The sequence below is a fragment of the Chenopodium album genome, chromosome 24, assembly GCF_948465745.1.
Source record: "Chenopodium album chromosome 24, dcCheAlbu1.1, whole genome shotgun sequence".
Lineage (NCBI taxonomy): Eukaryota > Viridiplantae > Streptophyta > Magnoliopsida > Caryophyllales > Amaranthaceae > Chenopodium > Chenopodium album.
This window is the reverse complement of record NC_137857.1, coordinates 28631471-28645913: the sequence shown is the minus strand read 5'-3', so window position 1 is coordinate 28645913 and position 14443 is coordinate 28631471. Positions and strand designations below refer to the sequence as shown.

Genomic DNA, 14443 nt, shown 5'->3' with positions numbered 1-14443 from the left:
TCAAATTTGCCTTTGAAGTGGAACCCTCTTCTTGTTGATTATTAACTTTTTTGTAAAAAAAAACTAGTGTTTTTGATTTCATGATTTTACCTATATCAATACAAAACAACAACTATCAAATTAAGTACCATATAACCCTAAAATTTGATCTAATGGTCCATTCAATAAATTAAAAATTAGCCAAAATTATTTAATAATTAAACATATTAACCAAGTAAACAACTAATCACAATCATGTAAATAACAATAAGAAATTTATTAATTAAATGAAATTACATAATTTAAAAAAAAATTAATGAAGAAGAATTTTTAAAAATACATGTTCTGTTTGATTTGCTTAAGAGTAGAATCTCAATTCTCAAAGTATGATGCAGATTTCCGTCATTAAATCTTAAAAACATGTGAGTGAGGGGAATTGAACCCAGGCTGCTTGGGAAAGAGTATCATCACCTAACCAATATGACAAGCTTCATTTGTTGTATCATATGTGTCTTCAATACCATATATAATAATATCTAGGGGGGCCAAGAGTTAATAATCAAGGGCCGCAAATCTGGGCCGGGGAGGCCGGGCCTCCACCACCCCCCCCCCCCCCCGGTACCTTCGCCCTTGATACGAGGGCTTCAAGCTTTGTGGTAAGCTGCTTCCACCTGCCTTCATATTCTAAGTACAGAGGATCAATACAGGGTGGAAAAAGCTACTTATTATTAAGACTATAACTACCTAACCCACTAATAAAAACAAGAAACAAAACTACTCTACTAATCTATTAAATTATAGACCAATGCGGAACAATTTAGAGCTCTGAGAAGCTTATCATATGTTCCTGCAAACATCTCAGAAAATATTAGATAGAAAAACATTAAAGAAAGAATATACAGAATACTAAAGACTCTGCTAAAAATACAAAAAGAAGAACAAGACTTAAAATAATAAGAAAAATTATTTACTACCTTATTAGACTCACTTGGAAAAACAAAAGAAATATTCACATTAATTACATCCAAATGAGAATCCTTGTTCTCAAAATTATCAAGAGATTGTTGAATAGAATTCAATTGGGCTTGTAAATTCTTTGATTGGTCAGTTAGTTCTCCAAACTAGAGTTAACTTCGTCAATGAAATCCGCAAAAATAAACTTTAATCTTGACTCGGTTGTTTGAATTTCAATGTCCTTGTATATTTTAGCACTTTCTTCAACAAGAAGCTCTAATCTAGATTTAGATGCTTGAGGCTCATAAGAAAATTGAGAATCAAATGGAGAATATGAGTTATCACATTGATACTCATATTGAGGAGAAGGGTCATAATAATTCTCATAAGCTTGATTATCATGGGAAAAATCATAGGGGTTCCTACAAAAGTTTTGGGAATTTTGATACGAAGCATCAAAATCAGAAACATGATAATCCCAAGCATTATAGCCGTTATAATCTTGATGATAATTATAAGAATACTCACCATTGTATTGATTCCAATCCATGATCAAATGATAATACGAACAAGGGACAAAAAAACAAAAAGAAATAAAAATTAATTACAAACTCAAACTAATTAATTCTAAGCAAACCAAATCGATTCGTCACCTTCCCCGGCAACGGCGCCAAAATTTGATAGGCGGTCGTACACCTAAAAAAAATATACCTAACTAAACCTCCTAATTATGTAATAGGGTAAGTCAGGGTCGATCCCACAAAGAAGGTAGTATCAATATTGGTTACTATGAATTAAAACTAGTCGAGTCAATCAAAAAGGGTTGAAAATATTATACTACTAAAGCAAGAAAATCAAATAATAAAAACATCTAGAATTAAGTATCACCACTAGCATAATCAATACAAGACAAATTCTTACCCCAATCAATTAATTATATGTTCACAAGAAAAGGTACGCCCTATAAAATACCAAAGATCTCACCCGAGTTGTCAATGGCTTCCCTAATTAACAATCAAACCTACTTCCGTGGAATCATGTAAATTAAAGACATTAAGTTCGGCACCCTAACTTCCTAATAATCCGTTCTACCTACTTCCGTGGAGAATTTCATACCCTTAATTGATTTATTCAAATTCGTCAAAACCCAACTCCCGTTGCAATCAAGACAATGGAATAATAACAATACCAATTATCCCTAATCTAGTATTGGCATAAGCACAATCAATTAAGCATGAACAATATAAACAATTAATTGAGAATTTAAAAGAACAAATCAAGTATCAATCATGGCTAGGGTTCAACCTAACCCTAGAAAATAAGACTAGAAAATACATAATAAAAGAAAAGTGAAAATAAGCAAAGAAGAAAATCATTAAAGAACAACTAACTAGTTGCTGCTCCTAGTTTTGCATCATGCGGCTACCCCCCTTCTTATCCCTAATAATAACACGCTATATATAAGCAATGAGCCAAAGATAATATTAGAGTAGTTGAATACAATTAAAACTCCCGAGAAATCAAGCCCATATAAGCCCAATTTCGTGTACAAAGTACCAATCACGAGCAGGCCACAACCTGGTTGTGGCGCACCTCTTCTGGCCACAGGCGGGCTGTGGAATGGGCTACCATACCACTCTTCTTCTTATTTTTTATAATGTGCTTCCGCGGGTAGGCTGTGGAGAAAGGCATATGCCACACCTCGATTGTGGAGTAGTTTGTCCTTGTGTAATTTCCTTTTCTTTGTCATATTAAAACATCTCCAATACATAGCTCAACTCACACAATAGCTTATTCCTACAAAACAAAGAAAAAGATCCCGAGGAGAGCAATAACGAAATATATATAAATTAACGCTTAAATAATTAAATGTAGAAAGAATTCACGACAAATATCATATAAATATGGCATATAAAAGGTGTATTTTATCGTGTTATCAATTATCTAAGTAGCCAAGTCTTTGGACTTTGAATTAAGCAAATTAGTGTTGTTGTAGGCAGTGAACTTTGTTGCTTGTAACCTGTGCCTATTTATGCAATATGAAATAAAATTTGGATTCAAAACAGAAGTCATTTAATACTTCATACATTACTTAAGCTGTTATGTCATAATAAGTTCTCAAAATCCAAAACAAGTAGCCAAATATACAAGCTACTCCTACTACCCCAAAATATTAATTAGTAGCTAATTTTTAACACAAAATAAGTTAGGCTTATCTAATTAAGTGTGGATTGGTAACTAACAGTTTTTTTAAGTGTTAATTAGTGTTTTTAACCAATTATGTAGTGACATGTGAAAGTTTTTTTTTTAAAAAAAAAAAATTTACCTATTTAACTGATTACAGGTCACTTGGGACCATTAAAAGATATTTCACATTAAAGTTGGGATTATTAAAAAATAATCCAAAGTTGGGATTATTAAAAATTAATCCAAATTTGGGATTATTTTGAGCGAATGAAGAAAAGTTGGGATTATTCTCGTCAATTTTTCCTTAAAGTTATTGATAGTTAAAATTATTTACTGATATGTGTGATAAATGAAACATGTCAAATAAAAAAGAACGGAGAAAGTATATCACTTCTATCGAAAAAAAGGATGATTTACCAAAACATGGTTACTTTAAAACTTACTTACACTTTTGCGTTGGAATAAAACTTAATTATGGAACCATTGTCTACGTAGGCTCGGATAAGGTTTTTTTTTTCAAAGTAAGTTTTAAGGGGTGAACATGGTTTGGTTTGGTGCGGTTTGAATCCAAACCAAACCAAACCGCAAAATACAGTTTGGTAAATTTTTTAAATGGATTGTTAAACACCGCCGTCTAAAATGATTACCACCGCCAACATTTGGTGTGAGTGGACAACCATACCCTTACTATATAACCACCTATTTTTCCTCCCCGGCAAACCCACCACCCCTTCCGACCGGTGACAACCACCACTACCTTGACGGACGACCCACCATATCCCCTCAATGACAAGCCACCACCTTCCCTCGCCAGCGGGAAGGTGGTGTTTTTTTTTAATTTCCGGCAATAGCGGTAACCGGAGCTCGAAATCAGTTACTGGGCCTGGTAATCGGTTTTGGGCTCCGGTTACCGTGCCTGGTAAACGATTACTACGGTAACCGAAACCTAAAACGGTTACCGTGTCCGATAACCGAAGACCAAAACCGGTTACCATGCCAGGTAACTGGAGCCCAAAACCGGTTACCATGGCTTGAATCGATTTTTGGCTCCGATTACCACGATTGTCGAAAATAAAAAAAAATCACCACCTTCCTATAATCCTATCGGCAAGGGAACGTGGTGGGTCGTTATTGAGGGGAATGTGGAGGGTCGCTGGTCACGGTGGTGGTCGTCGCCGATTAGGGTGGTGGTGTCAAGTTGTTAGTGATTAGTGGCAAGAAAGAAGACAGTGGTAAAATACTAAGGGCATGGTTGTCCATTCACACTAAATGTCGGCGATTTTGATCATTTTTGTTGGCGGTATTTAACACCCCCCTTTTTCAAACCAAACCAAACCATATTAGTATTGAAACCAAACCAAACTAAACCGTAATAATACGGTTTGGTGCGGTTTGGTTTGCAGTTTATGATGAGATGATATTTTTTTCTCAAAAATTGTCAAATAATATTTCATTAATTTATAATAAAGTTTAAATAAGTAGCCCAAATGGATTAAATTGTACTACAAAATTACAATAAAAATAACAATCAACTAATCAAGTGCTAATACACAATAAAAATATTACATAACAATAAAAAATATTCATATGGTGTACTACAAAGTTACAATAAAAATAACCAATCAACTAATCAAGTGCTAATACATAATAAAAAAAAATACATAACAATAAAAAAATATTCATATGGAGTACTACATTATAGTCATTAATTATATAGTATTGACAGCATAGTTTTTATCTATTTTCATGGTTTTTTTATTTATTCTTTAATTTTTTTTAATATAATAAATAATTTTTTTATTTAAAAATTATATAAATATTAAAATACGGTTTATTGGTTTACGGTTTGGTTTGATTCATAATTTTTGCAAAACCAAACCAAACCATAATTCATATTAACAAAAAAATCGAGACCAAACCGTAATTTTATAAAGCGTAAACCAAACCAAACCGCTAAAATAAGGTTTGGTCTGGTTTGGTTACAGTCCAGACCAAACTATGTACAGCTCTAGGTTTATGCACATAAAAGTAGCGGTTTTACTCTTTATAATGCTACTCCGTATCATTAGTTTGAGTGTGCAAACCGTTACCTTAAGTAGTGGTTATAAACGCTACTTAAAAAGTAGCGGTTTGTCTTTAAAGAAAAAAAATATCCCGAATGTATTACCAAGCCTACGTGGACTATTTATTCGTAAATAAGTTTCATTCCAACGCAAAATCGTAAATCATCCATAAATTATGAACCCAATAATTATTCCAATTCTGTTGTACATTTAGGCCCCGTTTACTTCACCTTATTTTTGCTGAACAGAAATTATATTTACTGAAACAAAATAATATTTGTTGAACTTAAATTATTTTACTAAATTTAAATTAATTTTACTGAACTGAAATTATTTTTGCTGAACTGAATTTTTTTTTTATTGTTTTCAATTATGATTCTCCTTTAAGAAAACTGAATTTTACTAAACTGAACTTATTTTTACTGAACTGAAATTATTTTAACAGAACTGAACATGTTTTTACGAAACTGAAATTATTTTTACTTAATATTATTGTTTTAAGGTGGAGTGAACAGGGCCTTATTTAAGATATATTAAGGAAGAAGTAAGAACTCGGTGATTGTTCAATCTCAATATCATATGCAAGTTTATAACCACAGAGTTAATCTCGCCAATCGAATCATATATTTGTAAATCTATACTTATATATCTATACTTATATATTAAAAAGCGTTCCTATAACAGAATATGTCACTTTCACATGTATTAGGTTTGCATTTAAAAAATGCTTATAACAAGACTTGAACTCAAGACCAACAAGTTTTAAGTTAAGAGTTTTACCATCTTAGCCATTTATTCATTGTGTTTTTTAATCCAATAAAATTATAGTTAACTTAGATAAGTTAATTTGTGTCTTATTATACTCTTTGTTTCCATTATGTAATGATTGAGTTTGACAATTATAAAATGTTTATAACAAGACTTAAACTCAAAACCAACAAGTCTTATATAATTACTTTCTAAACGGTCGAATTTGATTAGCAAATTAAACAGGTACAAACTAGCAACGCGGGGCATCGCCATGATCACGACCTCCACCTTTTTCATAACCATGACCACCTCGACGATAACTACGACCACTTGCATACCCACGACCGCGACAACTAATAAAATAAGAACCCATCGACCCATAAAACGCACCCATTTCTACAATGACTAAACACACAAAAAATAAAATTCATTCTGAAAGAAAAAAACTCAATTAATGTGTTTTACGCTCAAACCTCACGACTCTTTTACTCACAACAAACACGACTGATAATTTTAATTTAATTTGTTTCACACACGACTTTTTTTTTCCTTCATTTCTCTCCCTTCCCGAATCTAACCTGAAGCTCTAATACCATGTTGAAACTAAAGAGAGAGACGGGAGATAGGAAAGAATTACCAAACTGATATTATGCATTTTAATAACAAAGTACAAGAGCAAATATATAAGAAAACTAATGACAACTACTTCCCTAAGACTAAGGGAGTAAACCCACGTCCAATGAATAAAACCTAGTCCCACTAACAATGACTCCTAATAATATGCTAAATTAAACCCCCCACATACTGATTAAACTTAATAATAGCAATTACATCCACTACTTTGAAGCACACAACCAACAGTCACAGGGATGCTCGTTACCGCCCTCTATGGCGGTCAACGTTCGAGCTCCACAACAGCTACTTGGGTAGGTGCTAATCTTATTCATCATAAGAGATTTTGGTTTGATGCTGTGGAAGAGAAGATAAGGTTGATGAAGAAATATGGTGACGCGATAACTTATGATGTACTATCTGAAATGCCACATCTGTATCGTTGCATTAAGGAAGCATTGAGGCTACACCCACAATTTCCGATGCTATTGCGTTAATCTCATAAAGATTTCACTGTGACTACTCGAAAGGGTGACAAGTACGATATCCCAAAAGGCCATATAATCGCCGTGTCACCAATTTTGTCAAATTGCGTGCCAAATATTTACAACAATCCTGATAATTACGACCCTGAAAGGTTCTCCCCCGGAAGAGAAGAGGATAAATTGGTTGGATCGTTCTCTTTCATATCTTTTGGAGGAGGAAAACATAGCCGCCTAGGTGAGGCCTTTGCATACTTGGAACTAAAGACTATATGGAGCTATTTGATTCGAAACTTTGAGCTCGATTTGAGTTCTTCATTCCCGGAGACCAAATGTGATGACATAGTCTATAGTAATAAAGGAAAGGTGATGGTACGATACAATCGTAGGAAGCTTGTTTTTAAGTAAACATTGGGATCCTTATATACCCAATTAATCCAAAATGGATAATATTTGTAGTAATGCTATGCGTGCGAATGCATGTATGCAATTCATCTTTTTTTTTTTTTTTTTTGACAAGAGCAAAGGGAAAACAAACTAAAACAAATTAATAGTAGTAGCTCGGCACTCCTTAGCAATGACGTGTGCCCTTTGTACTTGGTCTCTTGAGACCTTCATGATGGTGCATTTTGTGAATAAGGTGCCCATCTTCCTTATCTCATTTATCGTCCATGAAATCTCAATGTCCTTACCTGTACTGCCCCGGAGATTGGTGAGAAGGTTAATAGAGTCTGATAAAATTAGGAGACCATGCTTTTCCTCTAAATGGGCCCATTTCATAGCTTCCAAACATGCCCAAGCCTCACATTGTATTGCTGAATTTGCTGTTCCATGCTTTCCTCCTTTTCCTGTATCGATCCCATCCCCCCTAACTGACCATCCAATTCCTGCCCTCTTAGTCCTTTTGTCCCACGACCCATCAACCTCTATCAGGAAATTTCCAAAGCCTTCCCTTTCTTGCCCCAAATGAACATAGTTAAACCCCGCCGGATGGGTAGGGCACCCTCTTTCATTGCCTTCAATACAATAGCGTCTCTCTTCATTAAGCGTGAAGGTCTCATGGTCATTCATTGCTTGGTTGGTGAATTCAGTTACTAAGCTTGCTCCTCCTCCACTACCGTTGAAACACCTTGCATTCCTCGTTCTTTATAGCCCCCATAAGGTTGCAATAAATAGAACGATACGGTTACTATGTTTTCCATCCTCGCTATTGAACAACAGGATATATGATTGGATCCATATCCCCCAGAGTCAGAGCGAATTGTCAGGGGACTGTTTTCCCAGACCTCTTTCGCTAGAGTACAAAATCTGAAAAGATGTTGAATATCCTCCGAGTCTAACCCACAATTGCCACAGGTTTCATCTATCTGTATGCCCCTTATGGCTAGGTTTGCCTTGACTGCAATCCCATTGTGGTAAAGTTTCCACAAAAGTATCTTCCATTTAGGCTGAATATTCATTCTCCATATGTGTTTCACGAACTCTTGGTCCTTATCGTTGGAGATGACTTCATACCCTGGCTTCTCTTCTTTCATGAGAAAATAGTAGCCCGTTTTTACTGTATACCTCCCAGATGGATGAAATTTCCAGTATATAAAATCATCCTCATTTTTGGATGATAACTCCATAGAAAGAATCTCCCTTGCACTCCCCCATTCAAAACATTCTCTTACCTTTCTCACTTTTCAGGTGCAAGTATCCTTATTAGTAAAGTCATCAACCTTCCAATTCAAGGCTGCCCTTAGTGTTTGGTTTGAGTGAACAGTTGGAATCTCCCCATTGACCCACGGCATACTAATTGCTTTAACACTGCTCCCATTACCAACTTTCCATGCAAAACCTTTTTTGAAAGTGTCTATGGCCTTTTGAATCCCAATTCTCCCCATTGAGGAGTTTCCTTTCCTGACATAAGGTATGGCCATTGAGCAAATACCACAGGGCTTCATACCTGTATAAACCCTGGACAATAGTAGTTGCGGATTTAGGTGCATTCTTGTTGCTTGTTTGAAAAGAAAGGCGTCATTTAAGCTCGAGACCCCCTAATTCCGAGTCCTCCCATGCTTTTCAGGAGCTGTGTGACAGCTCTTTTAATCCAGCGCATGCCCTTATTCCCATTATTAGCCCACCAGAACCTTGATATTAGAGAATCAATTTTATTGGTGATGCTCTGTGGGATTTTGAGGCATTTCATAACGTGAGCTGAAATACTAACCAGAACTGTGTTGATAAGAATCAGCTTGGCTGCTTGTGAAAGACAAAGGGAAGCCCATGAAACAATCCTATCAGAGACTTTATCTACTAGGAACTGGAAGGAGTGACTTTTTCTTCCCCAGATGTCGATCGGAGCTCCCAAATGAATCCCCATGTTCTCTGTTTCAGCCATTGCTAGAATCCTTCTCACCTCTTGCTTTTTACTATCATTCACCCCCGGGGAGGATTTGATGAATGATTTTTGTAAGTTCAGTTGCTGACCCGAAGCAGAACCAAACCTCTGAAGATGTCCCTAACACATATACAAGCCTCATCATTGGCTTTAAAGAAAAGCATTGCATCATCAGCAAAGAAGAGATGTGAAATGGAAAGTGATCTCCTTGAGACTTTCAGGCCTTTGAACTGGTTTATATCCTCTGCCAGCAGTAACATTCTAGATAGGATGTCCATACAAAAGATGAATAGGTAAGGTGAAAGCGGGTCCCCTTGCCTTAAACCACATTCTGGAAAGAAATGATCGGTGACTTTCCTGTTGATGATAGCTTTGTAGCTCACTGTTGAAATGCACTGTGAGATCATCCTAATCCAATGCCCTGAGAACCCATAGGCTTGAAGAACCTTAAGTAAGAAAAGCCAGTCTACTCTATCATAAGCTTTTGACATATCAATCTTGACCGCTGTGAAGTTCGACCCCTTCTTAGAATTGATAAGATGCATAAGTTCATGGCTCAAGAGAATATTATCCTCCATGTATCTTCCTGGGATAAAAGCATTTTGATTCTCCGTAATCAAGCTCGGGAGAACAACCTTTAGCCTGTTTACCAGGCATTTTGAAATGCATTTGTAGATTGTGTTGCATAAGCTAATCGGTCTGAATTGATTAGCTAACTCTGGGGTCTTGACCATTGGAATAAGGACCAGGAGAGATTGATTCCATTCTTTGAGCATATTCCCCGTTCTCAAGAACTGATGAACGCTATCCAACACTAGTTGTCCTACCTCCTTCCAGTAAACATGCAATTCATCTTAAGTACATATATGTCATATGTTTAATAACAAAAACAAACCTTACATTATTGTGATTTATATATTTGTATCTTGGTTGCATGACAGAAACGTTGTAAAATGATGCAAAACAAAGTTGTAATAAAAAGTTGTAAGATTCGTGTGTTAAATTATTTTCGTCATTTTTCTATGATTTCCAACCTTTAAAAAAAATAAGAAAGAGAATGTGATCAATGACATGAAAAAGTGAAAATAAAAACTTAATACATTCAAAATTTAATCACAACATTTAGAATATGATTGGGAGAAGTGATATAAACTAAATTAGATATCCCACATTTTTATATAAGTGCATATCTTGGATTTTTTAGCTAAGCTAGTGTGAAGGAGAATTATAATGCGCAGGTGTGGAAATATTGAATTTTTCATATAAACGATTGGTGATGGTGTGGTGTTAATTAATAAGAGGTGTGTGTTATTAGATACAAAGGTTTATATACATATATATATATGATGCGTTAGTTGCATAATTAGTCTATAAAGTCACTGTATGAATTAAATCAAATTAAGGGGTTCTTGTCAAAAAAAAAAAAAAAAAAAATTAAGGGGTTATTTGGCTGGACCATTTAAAAGAAGGCCTGGCCTTATTCACGCCTAGTAAAAACAATTATACTTGTATCATTTTGGCCATGTTTGGTAATTGGCTTTTTAATGGCTTTTTGGTTGGCTTTTGGCTTTTGGCTTTTTTAGGTGGTCAAACAGCCAAAAAATGTGTTTGGTAATTGGCTTTTTAATCAGCGAAAAAGCTGGCTTTTAAGCCAAAATGAAAAAGCTGCTTTGAGTAGCTTTTTTGTTGGCTTTTGGCTTGTTGGCCCACAAATTATCTAATAAACAGCCAACAACCAACAATTAATTTACCAAACACTTTTATAAACAGCCAGCTTAAACAGCCAATTTTAAAAGCCATTATAAACAGCCAAACATTCCAGCTGGTCAAACAAGCCAAGTAAACCAGCCAACAGCCATTTGCCAAACAATCCAAAGTGTCTAATACATTACGTATACCAACCAAATTATAAAACGTGTGATTTTGAGCATATCTAATAGAAAGTGAGATCACGAAGGAAAAAAAAAACAGAAATGGATGCTGCTAATAACAACCAAAGTACTCCCTCCGTTACGATTTACTCGCAACAATTACTAAAAATGGCCGGTACACATTACTTGCAACAAACTTATTTATTTTCCTTTATGGTAAGTTTTTTGTGTGATTTTACAACATTACCCTTACTTTTTTTTTCTAAACACCCTAATTAAGGGTTCGTTTGGCATCGCTGTGGTTTTCTGTTTTTTGATTTTTTGTTTTTTAAAAGTACATTATATATGTCACATAATGAATCAAAAATTATTTAGACTTATTAAACTCATGATAATTTTGAAAACTGACAACAAAAAAGTGGAAACACCTTTTTCTTGTTTCCTGTTTTTGGTTTTTAGTTTTCAAAAAAACTGGAAACTGAAAACGAAAAATGATGCCAAACAAACCCTAAACTTCTAATTTTATCTTATTAACTTAAACCCTAACATTAATTAACTTCTCGTAAAAAAAAAAAAACATTAATTAACTTAAACATTTCTACCAAAATCATTCACCTTCCATCCAAATTCATCATCATCTTAATTGGCAACCACCACCACCACCATACTACCACCACAACTCCACTATATTTACCCAGAAATTTCTCTCTTTGTTCATCTCCCCCGATCTCCACCGCAACCATGGCGATCTATTGTCGCCGGAACTCACTATCGATATCCTCTTGGTTTTCGTTGCTTTCTCTCTCTCTTTACCCAGAAATCAGAGTTGTTGTGGTGCTCTATTTACCCAGACATCGGGGTTGTTGATCTCTTCCTTCTCTTGGTAATTTTTCGGATCTGATTGTTTTCTAGGTTCCATGGATTTGTTGAGGGTTTGCGGGCTTCGTGGTGGGTGGTTGGTAATAGGTGGTGGTTCGTTTGTATATGGTTCGTGGTTCGTGCTGGGAGCTGAGTCGAAATCGGGGTTGCAGGCTAAATCATGGGTGGTGCTGGGTCAAATTCGTGGTTTTGGGTCGAAATCAGGGTGTTGGGTCGAAATCGGAGGCGGTGGTGGGTCGAAATCGTGGTTTTGGGCGCAATTAGGGATAGTGGTGGGTCGAAATCGTGGTTCTGGGTTCAATTGTGGTGGTGGTGGTGGTCGTGATATGGTGCTAGGTGGTGGTGGTGGTTTGCTGCTAGGTGGTGGCGGTGATGCTGATAGGTGCTCAGTGGTTTGTATTTGATTTTTTTTTTGGGTTGATTAATGCGAAACACATGCGCTTATTTTTTGTTAATTACACTTACCATCTTTTGCCTAGGAGTCCGCAAACTCCCTCTTTGTTGCGAGTAAATCGTAATGGAGGGAGTATAACGGTTGGAACCATTAATATATTATTAGATTATACTCCTATACTTACATTAAGAAATAGAGTTGGGTTGTGGGTCTTCTCTTGTGTAAATAGATTTTTCTCATTTCATGAATGTGGTTGCATTATTTCAATGATTAGAATGCTTTAGTGTAGTAATTTTGGTGAGAAATCTCAATTACTTATGCTTGATGCTATTTCGTAGCGATCGAAAGACAAACTCGAGTTAGAAATCTACTTCTTATCATTGAAACTTTGTTTCTTATCATGTTAGTTGTTTAGTCTAGGAAATGCTTAATGTTGTGGCTTTGGAAGAAGGCATTCTATCACCCCAAGTATGATCCATGTTTCATCCATTTTATCGATTAATTAGCTTGGTATGTGTTGAACCTCATTTATTCCTAACACTTCCTTCCCTTTGTACGTAATTTCTTTAGTCTATAATAGTGAGTATTTAAACTTCTAATCCTTGGTTCGGCCTAGCTTATTACCTTTAAGACTTGTTAGTGATTTCCCTTTGTCATTGTGGAAGAATTACCCTTATTATTATGCTCAGGTTAGTGGATAATTAGTTAGGTAGTTTGACTCAAGGGTGTTTGCCCAACGACCAAAGATCCCTTCCGTCATTATGTTATACTAGCTTATGGTCCCGTGCAATGCACGGATTTACCAAATTTTATAAGATAATTTTATTTCATGTTTTTCAGCAATTTTTTTTATGATGAATTTTTTACTTTGTATGAAAAGTATGACAAAGATCAATATTCAATTAAATTAAAAAAAAAAAAAAAAACTAACTTCATAATTAATTTTAGGTTGTATATATGCCCGTATGATTTATATAAACTCCTTACAAATTTATATTAAAAATTATGCATATTATTTTAATAATAAATTTTCTAGCTATAAGTTGTTGCAAAAATATTTCATTATTGAATTTGAGAGGGAAATGTTACATTGTATGAAATGTATTGAAGATTTTTTTTTTTTAATTTGAAACGAAAATATATTGAAGATTTGGAATAATAATCAACTTGAATTTATATATATATGCTGGTAAAGTAGAAAACAAAATATTATAGTGAATTAAAAATGAATTTGGCAATAAACTAAATTAAAAACTTCGTGGAAAATCAACTAACCTAAATTTAACACGTGTTAATTTTTATTCGCTTTTATTAAATATTTCTTGATAAATAAAAAAAATTATTAGCTTCATCCATTAAAATGGTAAATTAAGATATATTTAGATATAGTAACAATTATAATTAGAAGAAGAATTTGGAAAGAAAAAAAAGGCGGGAAGTTTTTCTATTATACAGTGACATGTGTCATTTAATATTCGCCTTTAGTATAAGTTTATTGATTGTCCTTTCATTAATAGATATGGAAAACAAAGTATAATAGCTATAATGGAAAATATTTATTACTCTGCATAAAGGATACATATAAAAATATATTAGAATAATATTATGGTAGTTATATTTATTTAACTAATATACTCAAAGAAGATTGTTAGCAAAAAAGAAAAAGAATGTTTTAAAAGGAAAAATAACAATACCAGAAAGTGACACATATCATTCCTTATACTTTAATATATTTTAGCATTATATATTTATGTGATTGATTGATAGATATCTAGAAAGCAAATAAATAATTGCTGTGCGCAATCACAACTATTGTAAATTTGTAGTATCCATATGGGCTCCTAGAGTAAGTCCAAGGCCTAATTATTTCGGCTGGGCCATTACGAAGG

At 34.5% G+C, this 14443-nt stretch overlaps 1 protein-coding gene and 1 pseudogene across 1 annotated transcript; one reads left to right on the top strand and one right to left on the bottom strand.

The window, feature by feature from the left end:
• The first annotated feature begins 1266 nt into the window (after window positions 1-1266).
• On the top strand, window positions 1267-7435 carry LOC145610760 (obtusifoliol 14-alpha demethylase pseudogene; annotated as a pseudogene).
• A 1615-nt stretch (window positions 7436-9050) lies between these two features.
• Window positions 9051-12200, bottom strand: LOC145610758 (uncharacterized). Its single transcript, XM_081666057.1, has 3 exons — window positions 12129-12200; window positions 9794-10240; window positions 9051-9530 (listed from the first exon to the last, which is right to left on the bottom strand). The coding sequence occupies exons 1-3, from the start codon at window positions 12198-12200 to the stop codon at window positions 9051-9053; spliced, it is 999 nt and encodes a 332-aa protein (XP_081522183.1).
• Between the last annotated feature and the right edge of the window lie 2243 nt (window positions 12201-14443).